Source organism: Callospermophilus lateralis, chromosome 7 (genome assembly GCF_048772815.1).
Source record: "Callospermophilus lateralis isolate mCalLat2 chromosome 7, mCalLat2.hap1, whole genome shotgun sequence".
Taxonomy (NCBI): Eukaryota; Metazoa; Chordata; class Mammalia; order Rodentia; family Sciuridae; genus Callospermophilus; species Callospermophilus lateralis.
The window spans coordinates 7,701,271-7,716,111 of NC_135311.1; the positions used below are offsets into that span (position 1 = coordinate 7,701,271).

A 14,841-nucleotide genomic window follows, 5' to 3' on the forward strand; every position below is an offset into this window, starting at 1 on the left:
GCACCACCGGGGCCAACACTGTTGGTTGTTTAATGTAAAGCTGTCACAAAGCCCAAGGCTCAGTGCAGCTTATGAAGTGGGAGTTAATAATGCTGTTTTCACAGTAAGAAAAAAAGCCCAGAGAGAGCAAGGAACCTGGCTCAGGTCACACAGTGTTGACTAGGAGGAAGACCTTGGCTCTGAGGAGGAATCCCTTGGCAAGGGGACAGGAACCAGACACAGAGTTGATGGTGCTGCAGACGCGGTCCACCTCTGGAGCTGGGTGTGGCAGTCAGCCAGGGGAAGTCCATCCTGAAGTCTAACTCCATCTTTCCTCCCCTAGTATCTTCACCAGCCTGCAGCATGGCCTCACTCCTGGCAGGCCTGCTGACAGCCCTGGCCCTGACCCAGGTCCCTGCAGCCCTCGCTGATGTCCTGGAAGGGGACAGCTCAGGTGAGCATCCCTGCTCAGGGTCCTTTCCCACTGTCCCCTGCGGTGGAGAGGCTGGTTTCTTTTCAACCCTAACAACTGCCTCCAGCCTTGGGGGGCGGGGGAGGAGATCAAATAGGGGGCCTGCGGAGAGGGTGCGGGTCCCACGGTAGGCAGGGGGGTCTTGGTTGGTGGCAGGGCTGGGGAGCAGCACGAGGGCGAGGCTGAGGGCCTCTGAGTGGAGGACGGAGGGGGAGGCTGGGGCAGGATGAGTGGATCTGGAGGCAGAAAGGAGCGGAATTGGAGTTAACCCCAAGGAGAGAGGCCGGGGAGTCTGGGAGGCTGAAGGCCCCGGGCGTCCTGGTTGGAGGACCTTGGGGTGCAGCGTGAGGATCCTGGGGTGGCATCGGGGGACCCTAGGGGACGGTCCTGGAGGACCTAGAGTCAGGGCAGCAGGACCGGGTCCAGCCGGCCGGGGTGCTGGGGTGGAGGGGGGACTGCAGGTGGCGGAGTGGGGACTGCGCGGTGGCCGAGGGTCCAGTCCAGCGCCGCGTCCCTCCCGCCCACAGAGGACCGCGCCTTCCGCGTGCGCATCGCCGGCACCGCGCCGCTGCGGGGGGTCCTGGGCGGCGACCTCACCATCCCGTGCCACGTCCACTACCTGCGGCCGCCGCCGAGCCGCAGGGCGGCGCCGGGGTCCCCGCGGGTCAAGTGGACCTTCCTGTCCGGGGGCCGCGAGGCCGAGGTGCTGGTGGCGCGGGGGCTGCGCGTCAAGGTGAGCGAGGCCTACCGGTTCCGCGTGGCGCTGCCCGCCTACCCCGCGTCGCTCACCGACGTGTCCCTGGTGCTGAGCGAGCTGCGGCCCAACGACTCGGGCATCTACCGCTGCGAGGTCCAGCACGGCATCGACGACAGCAGCGACGCCGTGGAGGTCAAGGTCAAAGGTAAGAGTGCGCCGCCCAGAGGATCCCGGAGGGAGGGCGCAAAGACTCCTGCTCTGGGGAGCCCGAAGTCTGAGTTGGAAAAGGAGCCACAGTCTCACTTAAGTCTCGCGTGCTGTAGAGTGAGAGCAATCTGGATTTTACCCCTGGTGCACAAGGAGGCGAGGGGATGGGGGTCAGCGTACTGGGTGATCACCTGGCTCAGGTCCTCTCTGCCCTCAGGGGTCGTCTTCCTCTACCGGGAGGGCTCTGCCCGCTATGCTTTCTCCTTTGCCGTGGCCCAGGAAGCCTGTGCCCGAATTGGAGCCCGCATCGCCACCCCGGAGCAGCTCTACGCCGCCTACCTGGGGGGCTACGAGCAGTGTGACGCGGGCTGGCTGTCCGACCAGACAGTGAGGTGCGCGGGCTGTGACCCAGGCCGTGGCCTCCGGTTCTGCACTGGGCTGGAGGCACCAGGCTCCTGGCCTCTGGGGCAGGAGGCTGGTCCGAGGAGGGCGGGAGAGGAGGGCCCTGGTTGAGCAGGGCAGAGGCACCTGATGACCCTCTGCCCTCCGGTCCCAGGTACCCCATCCAGACCCCCCGCGAGGCCTGCTACGGAGACATGGACGGCTTCCCGGGGGTCCGGAACTACGGAGTGGTGGACCCAGGGGACCTCTACGACGTCTACTGTTACGCTGAAGACCTGAACGGTGATGGGAACGCAGGGCTCCCGGGGGACAAGTCCCTTCTCCGGCACCGCCCCTAGGTCCTCCTGCCGCCTCACAGGGCCTTACTGTCCCTCATGCATTTCCCGGGGCAGGCGGGGTGAGGAGACCTCAGTGTCCCCCTCTGTAAACTGTCATCATGGACCCCGCGCATGACTGTCTGCAGAAGGAGGACGTGGGGCCAGGTTCCCCTGAGTCCCCAGAACCACCGTGAGGTTCTGCCAGACTTTGATCCGCTAAGGTGGGGTGGCTGACCACACACCAGGGGACTGAAGCCCCGCGAAGCCTGCTCAGGGTCCCGTGGGCGTCCAGGGGAGAAGTGTCCACTGACTGCCCGGTGACCCTGCCTCCTCTTGTCCCCAGGAGAACTCTTCCTCGGTGCCCCTCCAGACAAGCTGACGCTGGAGGAGGCGCGGGCCTACTGCCGGGAGCGGGGCGCCGAGATCGCCACCACGGGCCAGCTCTACGCGGCCTGGGATGGTGGCCTGGACCGCTGCAGCCCAGGCTGGCTGGCCGACGGCAGTGTGCGCTACCCCATCGTCACACCCAGCCAGCGCTGTGGCGGGGGCCTGCCCGGCGTCAAGACCCTCTTCCTCTTCCCCAACCAGACCGGCTTCCCCAACAAGCACAGCCGCTTCAACGTCTACTGCTTCCGAGGTGAGCCCCTGCCCACAGAGTGGGGCCGCCCTCAGGGACCAGGGTAAGCCTGGAAGTCCTGCCCCAGCTTCAGAACAAAGCCCTTCTCCTGGCTCTTTGGCCTGGTCCCCAGCTTCTCAGCCAGGTCTCCTGGGCTGCCCCTGGTGTGGTCTCACTCCACTTCGTGGCCCCAGGGAGTGGTCACCGTTGGCATTGCCTTCCCAACACTAGTCCAGGCCCCTCTCGTCCAGTTTCACATTGGCCTCTCGTTTCCTGTCTGCTTATTGGCAGAGCAGAGATGACTGACAGCCTCTGCATCCAATGAAAACCATCTGCCCCTCTTCTTCCTGCTAACCCAAGGCCTCCAGAAGGGCTCTAGAACCGCAGCTTAGAGGTGTCAGATCTTCAGACACCAGATAGTGATGGACGGAGCATCCCCACCCCCACAGGAAGCAGGCCTCAAGGACAGCTGGGCACAGTTATGAGCCAGAACCTCTCTCCAGGAAGAAGCAGGAGGCGGAGATGGAGGAGGAGGAGCAGGGAGGAAGGGGAGGAAGACTCCAGTGGGAGCTGGTGGAGCACAGGCCCCAGAGACCAGGTTTCCCGTCCCGTGGAGCGAGGCTCACTGGGGCAGGTGACAAGGACAGGGACGCACTGTCCCTTTTCCACTTGACTGGACACAGACCAGCCCTCAGGACTTTTCTTGGCCCTTTGCTTCCTTGGATTTCTGCTCTCAGTCCCTTTCCCAGAGGATGAGGTGATGCGTCCCAAACCTCTGGATACTTGAAAACAGCAGGTGCCCAAGGACATGGCCCCTTCCTTTGCCCTCTTGTCTCAACACTCAGATCCTCAGGTAGAGACTGTCAAATGTTCTTACTGTACCAAGGGGTTGGAGCCTGTCCCGTTCCATTTCAAATACCTCACCAGGCATGGTGGGTCATGCCTGTAATCCCAGCAGCTCTGGAGGCTGAGGCAGGAGGATCTCAAGTTTAAGGCCAGCCTTTGAAACTTAGCGAGGCCCTAAGCAACTTAGTGAGACTCTGTCTCAAAATTTTAAAAAAAAAAAAAATAGAAAGGGCTGGGGATGTGGCTCAGTGGCAAAGCACCCGAGATTAAATCCCCAGTACAAAAAAAAAAAAAAAAAAAAAATTAAGATGACTGGCACCTTAATCCAAGACCAGGGTCTCAAGGTGCTGAGACCCTCCCATCCATTCTTCCACCTCCATCCCCTCACTCAAGGGATCAGCTCTCACCCGGGTCTTTCTTTCTGGCACAGAACTTCCCATCACTGTCTTCTAGTCCCGCTCAATTGTCCTTTATATGATATCAATATAACTGTGCGGATCTGTTGTTCGCCTGTATCTAGAGTATAAATCCCCTCGAGGGCAGAAAGCTTGCTATTTGACTCTGCACTGTGTCCTCCATGCCCAGGAGAAGGCTTAGCATGACACCCAGTGGGCACTTGATGAACACTTGAGGAACGGGTGACAATGTTGTGGGGTGCTGCTCTTTGGCTCCTCCTGGAGAATTTTTGACAGAACTGAGAAAATCCCGGGGTGTCGGACAGGCTAACCCAGAGCCCTTGCCTGCAGACCGTGACCCTGGGGGGCCCAGGGTCTGTTCAGTCACCCACTGGACTTTTCCTCCTGCCAGACGCTGCCCAGCCCTCTGCCGCGCCCGAGGTCTCCCTCCCAGCCTCTGACCCAGGCTCTGATGGACTCGAGGCCATCGTCACAGTCACAGAGACCCTGGAGGAACTGCAGCTGCCTCCGGCGGCTGTGGAGAGTGAGTCCCGTGGAGCCATCTACTCCATTCCCGTCGTGGAGGATGGAGGAGGTGGAAGCTCCACTCCAGAGGACCCGGCCGAGGCCCCCAGGACCCTGCTAGGTAACTCAAACGTCCCCTAACCCTGGGGATGTTGCCACCTCAGAGAGGCTGAGGGCAGGGGGGCACAGCCCAGGTAGATGCTGGGGTCGTGGCTGCCATGAGTTGGGCCTGTCCTTTCTGGGCTTGGTGGTGCGTGGCCTCTCCCCTGTCCCTGCCCTGTCCCTCTCCTTAATGTTGCTTTTCTGGTCAACCCCACCCCGGACTCTCTGGGGCTAGAGAGGCCTGGACTAAGGGGCTGACCCTGGGAAAGAGAGTTGTCCCTTCGTCGGCCCCTCCTTGCCTTTCCTACCCGAAACAGAGGACTGACAGACTAAAAGGGGGACACAACCGCCCTGTTTTCCTGAGCTCATGACAGCTCGCAGCCCTTCTTAAATATGGCTCCAACAGCCAGGTGCGTGGTGTGCCCCTGTGATCCCAGCGACTCAGGAGGCTGAGGCAGGAGGATGGCAAGTTCAAAGTCAGCCTCAACAACTTAGTGAGGCCCTAAGCAACTCAATGAGACCCTGTCACTGAATGAAATGGAAAACAGGGCTGGGATGTGGCCCAGGGGGTTAAACGCCCCAGGGTTCAATCCCAGGGACCAGAAACCAAACAAACAAAAAACGCCCCAACGCCCCAACAGTGGAGCTCAGGTTGAAGTCCCCCGGTGTGGAACACAGACCAGCCCTCCCAGGCCAGGCTCTCCCCACCCGCTTTCCCCAGCCTCCCCACTTTCTTCCCTCCCCGTCCTTCCTCCCACAAGGCTGTGGGGTGCTGTCCCTGGTGCTGAACTCTGTTCTTTGCCCAGAATTTGAAACCCCATCCGTTGTACCGCCCACCGGGTCCTCTGATGAGGAAGACCAGGTGTTGGAGGAAGAAGAGAGATACGAGGATGAAGAAGAGGCAGAGGAGGAGGAAGAAGAGGAGGTGGTGGAGGACGAGGACCTATGGGCCTGGCCCAGCGAGTTCAGCAGCCCTGTCCCCACTGAGCCGGAAGCGGAGGACTCGCTGTCCCAGGCCTCCCCGCCAGCAAGGGCAGGCTTGCAGCCCGGAGCGTCTCCACCTCCCGGGGGACAGTCAGAAACTCCCAGGCCTCCAAGGGTCCGTGGACCGCCTACCGAGACTCTGCCCACTCCCAGGGAGGGGACCCTGGCGTCCCCACCACCTTCCACTCTGGTTGGGGAGGAAATCGAGGGTCCTGAGCTATCTGAGGTCCCTCGAGGAGAGAGCGAAGAGACAGGGAGCTCCGAGGATGCCACCTCCCTGCCTCCAGCCACACAGGCCCCCGAGGGGACCAGAGAGCTGGAAGCCCCCTCCGAGGAGAACTCTGGAAGAACCATCCCCGCAGGGACCTCGGTGCAGGCCCAGCCGGTGCTGCCCACTGACAGCGCCAGCCGAGGCGGAGTGGCGGTGGCCCCCTCATCAGGTAACTCTGCCCAGGGCTCAAGCTTCCTAGTGATTCTCCCTTTCCCCCTCCTGCAGCTCGGGATCACCCGACCCGGGGTCCTTTAATCCCCATTGTCCCCGACTCTCCTCCTTCTCTTCCCTGTTGGTCTCCCATCTCGGACACCCCACCTGGTGGCTTCCATCCCAGCTCTCTGAGTCCTCACCCTGTGACCCCAGCCCCACTACTGACCACCCATGACCCTTCTGTCCTGGGGACCTCTACTTGTGACTCACATCTCACTGACCCCACAGTACCTCCTCATGCCTCTTCAGGATGCCCTGGTCACCCATGGCATTCTTTGGGGTCAGGCCTGTCTTCCTCTGCTCCCTCCCGACCCCTTTCCCATGCTGTCCCTTTAGTCACCTCCCACTGATCTCAGGGAAGCCTGGGAGTCCATTCCTGCCCTTCGCCCTCTGGGGTCCAGGAGAGCCCTCCCCCTACAGAGCCTTAAGCGACTACTTCTGTGAAGTATTTTTTTTTTCAACTGTTTCATGGAAAACAAGCCTTGGAAATAAATCTCTATTAAACTGCTTTGTAACCAAACTTCGGCCCCCTGTCTCCCTCTGAAGCTGCCCACCCTTCTTACCCCATGCTTCTGTGTCGGGAGCTTCTCTTTGGCTCCGTGTCGTGGCCTCTCTGTGTCTCCTGGTCTCTTCTTCCGGCTCCAGGCTTTCCTGTCCTCATGGTCTAACCGCCCCTTGCTGCCCCCCCCAGCTCCTCTTCACACCTGTCTACACTCCCCCTCTTGACCACTGATATCCCAGATTTGACTGTACGCATTGCTCCAGAGAAGCGGTCAGCTGTCCATCTGCAGGGGTACTGAGAGCTGTGGTCCCTCACTCCTGATGGGGAGAGACCCCACAGCCTGGGGCAGTTCGATGAGCATTTCTATTCATTTTTGGTCCACTTGGGTGGCTCCTGTCGAGAGTACTGATCGAGAAACCATAGGGCCAGCTCCTTGGCCTCCAGGTGCCCTGGCCCCTCATCCCCACCCCCACATCTCAGCAGGAGACACTAACTCCAGCTGCTGCCCTGCCTCCCCTCCACTAACCCCTGCACTAATAACCACCCCTGCCCCCAGGAAGAATGGTTTCCCCTCCCCAAACCCAAAGGATCTCAGAGTCTCCCACCCTGGAGAAGATGCTAGATGAGGAATGTGGAGGGAGAAGGAGCGGGAAGTTAGGTTCGGGGATCTGGGAGAAGCCCACCTGTCACAGAAGGTTCAGATCCCCAGTGCAGGCTCGTGGAGAAGGCTGGGCCAGAACAGGGCCCCCCTCCTAGAAGGTCCAGGGTGGGCTCCCCAGCATCAAGCCAGGCTCACCCATTTCAACTGTGGGCTTTCTGCTCAGCTGGCCCTGGAGTTGGGCCCTCTGCAGGGTAAGGAAAGGGTTTGGTGGGAAAAGACCATGGGGGCGGGGGGGCCTCTTCAGTTTCTTAAGTTACCCCAGCTGGAGGGGGAGCCGGCGGTCCCCAGACCTGCTATTGCAACAAGAGGAAAGACCAAGTTGTAGCTGTAGCTGGCCTCAAAGAGGGGAATGGAGGAAGGAGAGAAAGCCCCAAGACACGTCCTTTCACCCTAGTCTGTGTACCCCGGGCCCAGGTCCTGCAGTCACAGCCAGGGCTAGGAGCTGTGGCCTGTGGGGCAGGACCAGAGATGGTCCTGTTCCCCTGCTTGGAAGGCTGGATGGGAAGCCGAGAGGAGAGCAGGAGCAGCGGGAAAGCATGAGGCCCAGGAGGTGGCCAGGATGCCTCTCTGTGGGGTCTGGCACTTAATGGATGAAATGAAACACCTGTGGGGGGAGGGGCGGCGTGACCAGCTGGGCAGCAACTATTGGCAGGAGGGGAGATGAGGGAGGGAAAGGCGCTAGAAAAGCTGATTCATTTTTACCCCAAACGGCAAGGTCATCCCAGTATAATTCTTTGAATCAACTCCAGCTTCTCCCCAGTCCCTGCTCCGAACCCCACCAGGCAGTGGACACTGCAGGCCGGTCAGTGTGAAGCACTGTGGGCCTGGGCTTCAACGTGGTTTCCTCCTGTCATGGCTGCAAGCATGGACCTGCACTGGTGGTCTGGGGAACCATCGTCCCCTGGGTCCTGTGGGTCAGACAGTAGCCAGCACCCGGGCTGGACCTAAGAGCAGCCACCTTGCACCCCAGGATCCAGAGAGTTAGAGAAGGCAGGTGACTTGGCCAGGTGGAGCCAGATCCCCAAACCAAACCCGAAGCCTTCAGGGCAGCATGTTAGCCTAAGAGGACTGCCTGGAAGAGGGGGAGCTGAAAAGGGGGAGAGATGGAGTCAGGCTAGAGACTCTACAGAAGGCCCCAAGTAGAGGCTGGTAAGGGGAGAAATCTGGGTGAGACAAGAAGTGGGGCAAAGAGGTTGCCTAGTCCCGCCCCTTTCAGTGGGCAGCCTTAGCCCCTCTGGGTTTTGGGATCCTCTGGCCCAAGATGCCTGCGATGGTGCGGGTGGTGAGGGCAGAGAGTGGGCTGGATCTCCACTGGCAACTTCTGGGCTGGAAGGTTCTGCCCAGTGGACATCAGGGAGAATGGTTAGCAGTCACCTGGACCACACCCATATCAGGTGCCAGGGATAGTCCAGGGAGGCCACACCCACTGCTACTGGTGGTCTCTGCAGTCCCACCCAGTGGCCCACCTAGACTATACAGAAGTCTGCTGGGGCCTGGCACAAAGATAAGGGGCCTAGAGAGGGGAAGTGACCTGCCCAGTGTTGCACAACTGACAGCCCAGGATCTTCCCCGATAGTGACTCTGGAGCCTTCCTGGCCGCTTCCCCTCGGGCCCTCGTGGACTGGGCCCGCATAGGTGGGCATGACAGTGGCCTGCACAGGCTGAGCCAGTGATGAGCTCAGGGAAGGGCAGGAGGAAAGTGGAGGAAGAGCCCCAGGATTCAGAGCTGGGCTGTGACCAGAGGCTGGCTCCAGGGACCACGTTCAACTCCCAAGACAGGAAGGCCAAGATTGGGGGACCCCCTGGACCCTCCCCCAGAGGGCTCAGACTGCATGGGTGTGCTCCCCTGCTCCCCCACCTCACTTCTTTCCCCCTCTCAGGTGACTGTGTCCCCAGCCCCTGCCACAATGGTGGGACTTGCTTGGAGGAGGAGGAGGGGGTCCGCTGCCTGTGTTTGCCTGGCTATGGGGGGGACCTGTGCGATGTTGGTGAGTGTGTTGAGGGAGGCGGGGGGCATACCTGAAGCCTGGACCCTGCCCCAATATGCTAGTGCTGAAGGGGAGAGGGAGGGCACGAGTTTGGGCCATGAGACCCCGCTTCAGGCCTGGGGACACAACTTTTCTGAGCCCTGTTCTCCATTTGTCGCTCTTGGAGGCACACTGCTGACCTTCCCTTCACGCCTCCTGCCCTCCTCCTTGGAAGGGAGGACAGCCGAATTCTCTAGGATGGAGCATTGCAGACACTTGGAGAAGACACCGATACCCCTGCCCGGGACCCCCTCATTCCCAGCTAGCTTCTTGGCACCGCCCTCCGGTCCCTCGGTCCCGCCCCTCGCGGTCTGCGGCGCGGGGAGAAGGCGCGTCCCTCGCCTGCAGATCTGACCTCGCTGCGTTCCAGGTCCTCCGGCCTAAGATGTCTGTCCCTCTGTGCCCCAGGCCTCCGCTTCTGCAGCCCGGGCTGGGACGCCTTCCAGGGCGCCTGCTACAGGCACTTCTCCACGCGAAGGAGCTGGGAGGAGGCGGAAACCCAGTGCCGGATGTACGGCGCGCACCTGGCCAGCATCAGCACGCCCGAGGAGCAGGACTTCATCAACAGTGGGCTGGGGCCGGGCGGGAGGGGACCTTCGCCATCGCCTCGCACACACTCGTGATTGACACCCTCATCACTTGGCTGCCCTCATTCAGCCAGTGTTCATTCACGGTTTCCTTCTCTCTCCTTCCCTCTCTACGCGTAGGCAGGGGGGCTTCAGGAAGGGGAAGGCTGGGGTTCCACAGGAACTTACACCTGTATCAGCCCCCACCCGGCTCTCTGCCCCCACTCTGGCCCTCGTGCCGGGGTTGGAGGGATCAAAAAAGAAAACAGCGATAGGCCAGGCTCGGTGGCGCACGCCTGTTGTAATCCTAGCTACTTAGGAGGCTGAGGCAGGAGGATCGTTGATTGCAGGTCAGCCTCAGCAATTTACTGACACCTTGTCCCAAAATGAAAGATTAAAAGAGCTGGTGTTGTAGTTCACAGGTACATGATAGAGTGCCCTTGGGTTCAGTCCCCACGAAAGAGACAAAAAAAGAAAATAGCGAGGGCCTGGGGATGCAGCTCGGTGGAAGGGAGGTTGCGCAGGACGCGAGTCCCTAGGTTTTGTTCCTTAGCGCCGGGTACAAAACAAAAGGCCAAACCGGGGGAGGGCGTGGGTTTTGGATTTCTGCAAGGACTCCCCGCAGGCCACCCGGTAACAGGGAATCTGCGCCATCTGCTGGCAGTGCCGCTCACCGCACGCCCCGTCTCGGGCGGCTCTTCCCCAGATCGATACCGGGAGTACCAGTGGATCGGGCTCAATGACAGGACCATTGAAGGCGACTTCCTGTGGTCGGACGGCGTCCCTCTGGTGAGAGGCCTCGCTGGCCCTCACTCCCTCTGGTTCATTCCTCGAAGCACGCCTGGCCTCCGCCAGCAGTCACCCACCTCCGCCCCTTCCTTTGCTGATGGCCTTTCCCTTCCCAGGTCCCCTCCCTCTTCTCCCGGGCCGCCTCCCCTCCTTAGGTCCCTCTCTCCTCTCCCTGGCTCCCCTTCTCCCTCTCCCAAAGCCCCTTATTTCCTCTCCGGGTGTCTCCAACCCCCAGGCCCTTAGCCTTCCCTCCCCTGGGGTCCCTCCCAACCCTCCCCAGTCCTCTACCCCTCCCCCACCCCGCGCTCACGGTGCGGTGGCTCTTCACACCTCCGTCCCCCCAGCTCTACGAGAACTGGAACCCTGGACAGCCTGACAGCTACTTCCTGTCTGGAGAAAACTGCGTGGTCATGGTGTGGCACGATGAGGGACAATGGAGTGATGTGCCCTGCAACTATCACCTGTCTTACACCTGCAAGATGGGCCTGGGTGAGGGTGGGCAAGGGAGGGTCCAAGCCCTCCAGGAGGGGTGGCCTTTCTTTTCCCAGGGGGCCCCCAGGATTGCTTACGGAAGGAGGGTACAAAGCTACCCAGAGGAGGCTGACCATGGGGTGGATAATGAATTACACAAGTCCACTCGGAATCCCCAGGGGAGTTGGGTGTTGTGGCGCACGACTGTAATCCCAGCGCTGGGGAGGCTGAGGCAGGAGGATCTCGAATTCAAAGCCAGCTTCAGCAATTTAGCGAGGTGCTGAGCAACTCAGCGAGACCCTGTCTCTTAATAAAATATTTTTTGAAAGGGCTGGGGATGTGGCTCAGTGGTTAAGCCCCCTGGGTTCAACCCCGGGTACAATATATATATATATATATATATATATATATATATATATATATATATATATATATATATATATCTCCCTGGTGGTTTTGTAATGCTGTGGCCATTCATTTCCTCTCCCTATCAGGATTCTGGGAACCCTCCTCCACAGAGCAAGTTTCCTAACGCCTAACTGTGTCCCCCATGCAGTGTCCTGCGGGCCCCCTCCGGAGCTGCCTCTGGCTCAAGTGTTCGGCCGCCCACGGCTGCGCTACGAAGTGGACACCGTGCTGCGCTATCGGTGCCGCGAGGGGCTGGCTCAGCGCAACCTGCCACTGATTCGCTGCCAGGAGAATGGTCGCTGGGAGCCCCCTCAGATCTCCTGCGTGCCCCGCAGGCCTGTGAGTGCCAGGAGGAGGCTGGTGGGGGACATGGCCAACAGAGGCCCTGGGCTCCAATCCCAGCTCTGCGCAGCTGTAAGCTGGCTGTGTAAATTGGAGTGACCCCGCGGTGATCTGTGGTAGAGGGAAGTGGCCTGAATGCCCAGGAGGGGTCCTGCCTGAGCACAAGCCCCCACTCTGTGCTCCTAAGGGTTGAATGGGCAAGTATTTGGGAGAGGTCAGGGCCCAGGAGCAGGAACACCACACCCAGGGTGGGCTGGGAAGGAAGAGGAGCCCAGGTGGAGGGTGAGTGTGTGTGTGTGTCCCCAGGCCCGGGCTCTGCATGCCGTGAAGATCCCAGAAGGACATCCAGGGAGCCTGCCAGGGCGCTGGAAGGCACTGTGGACCCCCCCTTCCGGCCCTCCTCCCGGTCCCCAAGTGGGAAAGCCTTGAATGCTGCTGTCCCCAGCACTGCCCTCGGGCCTCCAAGGTCCCTCACGCCCTGAGCTCTTCCCGCCACAGGAAGTGAAAACCTGAGAGGGTGGAGCTGGAGCCCAGGTGACAGCCTGGAGGGCTTCTGGGAAATACCTGGGGGCCTGCAGCCCAGCCCAGGCCCTCTCCCCCCTGCAAGATGGGCCTGGGCTTCAGGTTTCCCCCTCAGGGCAACGGGTCAGTCCCTAAGTGCCTCAATGCCCTCTCCCTGCCAGCTACCCTGGCCCCTCCGTTTTTCTAAAGGGCACCGTGCCCGCTCATTCTTGATTTTCCAAGGAAATGGATTTGCAGGGTGGAATACCTGTAAAGCCAGCGGGAAATAAAGATGTGTTCAGCCCCAAGAAGTGTTGATGCTGCTTTGGGAGGGGGGGAGGGCAGGGCTCATAGAATAGAGCATCCGGGTATTCGCTTCTAGAGGTTGGAGAGGTCCCCGCCATGTCAAGGGCAGAACAGTGCCCGGCACAGACTAGATGCCCAGCAAACATTCACGCGATGAAAGAAGCCAAAGGGGTGGGGACAGCAGGAGTGGCTCAGAATGAGGATGTTTGGTTCGGTCGGGAGGAGGACGAGCTGAGGTCCCGGAGAGGAAGGCAGCTTCTGGGGCTACTCTGGGGTGGGGGGCGGTGGGAGTGAGGTGAACTGGAGGTTAAATGGCAGGAAGGCTTGCTCCAGCAGGGAAGACACAGATGCAGGAACTAGGAGACCAAGGTAAGGGCGGCGAAGAGCCCCCAGTCCTCTTGTGGGCAGGACTCTGCGTACTAACCTGTGTGGACTGCAGAGGGCGCTGCGAATGCTCCCAGAGAGCGGTGTGCGCATGCGTGAGTGGACAAAGGCGGGAGATGTGTGAAGAGTCCCAGGAGGCCGCCAGGGGGCGCTGCGGGCTTTCTTTCCGATTCTTCCGGGGCGGGTAGTTGGCTGCTGAGGGTAAGGCTTCCGGCCAGGGCTGGGGACTATGAGTCAGCTGAGATTGAGATGATGAGGTCATTCTGAGAACTGGAGAATGACTGTGTGTGTGTGTGTGTGTGTGTGTGTGTGTGTGTGTGTGTGCAAGCTCTTCCGTGGTCCTCATCACAGAGCACAGAATTGTGCCTTTGGTCAAGTGTGTGTGTCAGGATGTGGTCAGTCTTGATGAGGATGAGTCATTTCTGCAGACCCTGGCACTGAGCCACATTCAGGCACAAATGCACACACATGTGGACACTCATATGACTTCACGCTCCTCTGTGCCCTCTCACACCCCATGCACCAACGTGTGCAATTCTTATTAATTTTCCTAAGTGTCAGTAAGATCTAGCAAAACTGAGAGATGTGGAGATGCCCAGAGACAGCAAGGCCAGACAGACAGACAGGGACAGTTCAGGACAGGTGTGTGCTGGGGGAACTAAGGGCCCCTGCAGACCATTCTCAACTAACTCCTGAGCCTTCCCCCACCCTATATTAAACCCCAAACAGTTGGTCTCTGAGATTCCAGCACTGACCTCCTAGACCCAGCTACCCCCACATTCCTTCCTCACAGGGCTCACCTTCTGCCCTTCCCCGCACAACCCCACCCAGCATGCCTGGGGAATAAGGCTGTTTTCTTAAGGAGCTACAAGAAAGAGGGTGAGGCTGGGGCCACAGTAGACCCCTTGCTGTATCTTGTATTACCTTGTGATTCTTTTTAGGGATGAAAGGTATGTAGCTGGGATTATGAGTGAAGGCCCTGGGGAGTCTTTGAAGGAGGCCAGAAGAGGAAAAGGCAGGGGGAGAGGGGGCAGGATGTGTCCTTTTTTTCTTCCTTTTGTGGTTCTAGGGATCAACCTAGGCTCCCTCTACTCCACCACTGAACTTTACTTATTTTGAGACAGGATCTCACCAAGTTACCCAGACTGGGCTCAAATTTGTGACCCTCTTGCCTTGGCCTCCAGAGTGGTTGGGATGATAGGCATGTCACTGAGCCCGACTGTCCTTAGGGTCTTATGGGAGGTTCTCCCTCTGGGAGCACAGAGGCTTTGGGACCTCGTCCCATCTAGGCAGGGTCCCGGTCTTCCCTGACCCTCTGGTCAGGAGAGCTCAGAGATAGATGGAGGGTTGGAACTACAAGTCTACCCCCTCCACCTTCCCCACACCTGCTTGCTGCGCTGGCCTGGCCGGAAACGGAAGCCTTCGGCCCGGCTTTGTTGGGCTTCCTGGGGAAAGGGGAGCTGGCCTGGGGATGACTCAGCAGAGCTGCCTGTGCAGAATCCCAGCGGCCCAGCCTGTGTGCCTCCTGTCCCTGAGGAAAGGTCCTGGCCCCTCTGGGGTGTTGGAGCAAGGGCCACACCTGGGGTTGCCTCTGCACAGCACAGATCTGCCCTTGTCCCCCCACCCCAAGGCCCCAGGTAGTGGTTCTGTTGTAGGGACAGAGGAGGCAAGGCGCCGAAGACAGCAGGAGACAGTTTTGTTTGGCTGCAGCCAGGTTCAGGGGGCACAGCTTCTGCTGTAATCAATCAATCCCCTGAACCCCGAGTTCAGGGAGTTTCAGAGTTTCATACCCAGCATGTAAGGGGAGGGGCTCCGAAGTTCCCAGTCTGCAGAAGTTCACATAAAAGCAGCTTTTCCT

At 59.9% G+C, this 14,841-nt stretch overlaps 1 protein-coding gene across 1 annotated transcript; it reads left to right on the plus strand.

Annotated features, from left to right (window-relative positions):
* The first annotated feature begins 342 nt into the window (after window positions 1–342).
* Bcan (brevican) lies at window positions 343–12,221 on the plus strand. The gene is made up of 13 exons (XM_076861568.1): window positions 343–433; window positions 979–1,353; window positions 1,573–1,747; window positions 1,912–2,039; window positions 2,418–2,711; window positions 4,344–4,577; window positions 5,365–5,982; window positions 9,070–9,177; window positions 9,625–9,783; window positions 10,489–10,571; window positions 10,916–11,060; window positions 11,599–11,789; window positions 12,099–12,221. Exons 1-13 carry the CDS (start codon window positions 343–345, stop codon window positions 12,219–12,221), a joined length of 2,724 nt encoding a protein of 907 aa, XP_076717683.1.
* The last annotated feature ends 2,620 nt before the right edge of the window (window positions 12,222–14,841 follow it).

Excerpts from the sequence above, each read along its gene's own strand:
- Bcan (XM_076861568.1), top strand. The coding sequence starts at position 343 with ATGGCCTCACTCCTGGCAGGCCTGCTGACAGCCCTGGCCCTGACCCAG. Across the intron at positions 5,983-9,069 it reads GGCGGTGGCCCCCTCATCAG|GTGACTGTGTCCCCAGCCCC; the intron begins GTAACTCTGCCC and ends TCCCCCTCTCAG. Across the intron at positions 11,061-11,598 it reads CACCTGCAAGATGGGCCTGG|TGTCCTGCGGGCCCCCTCCG; the intron begins GTGAGGGTGGGC and ends TCCCCCATGCAG.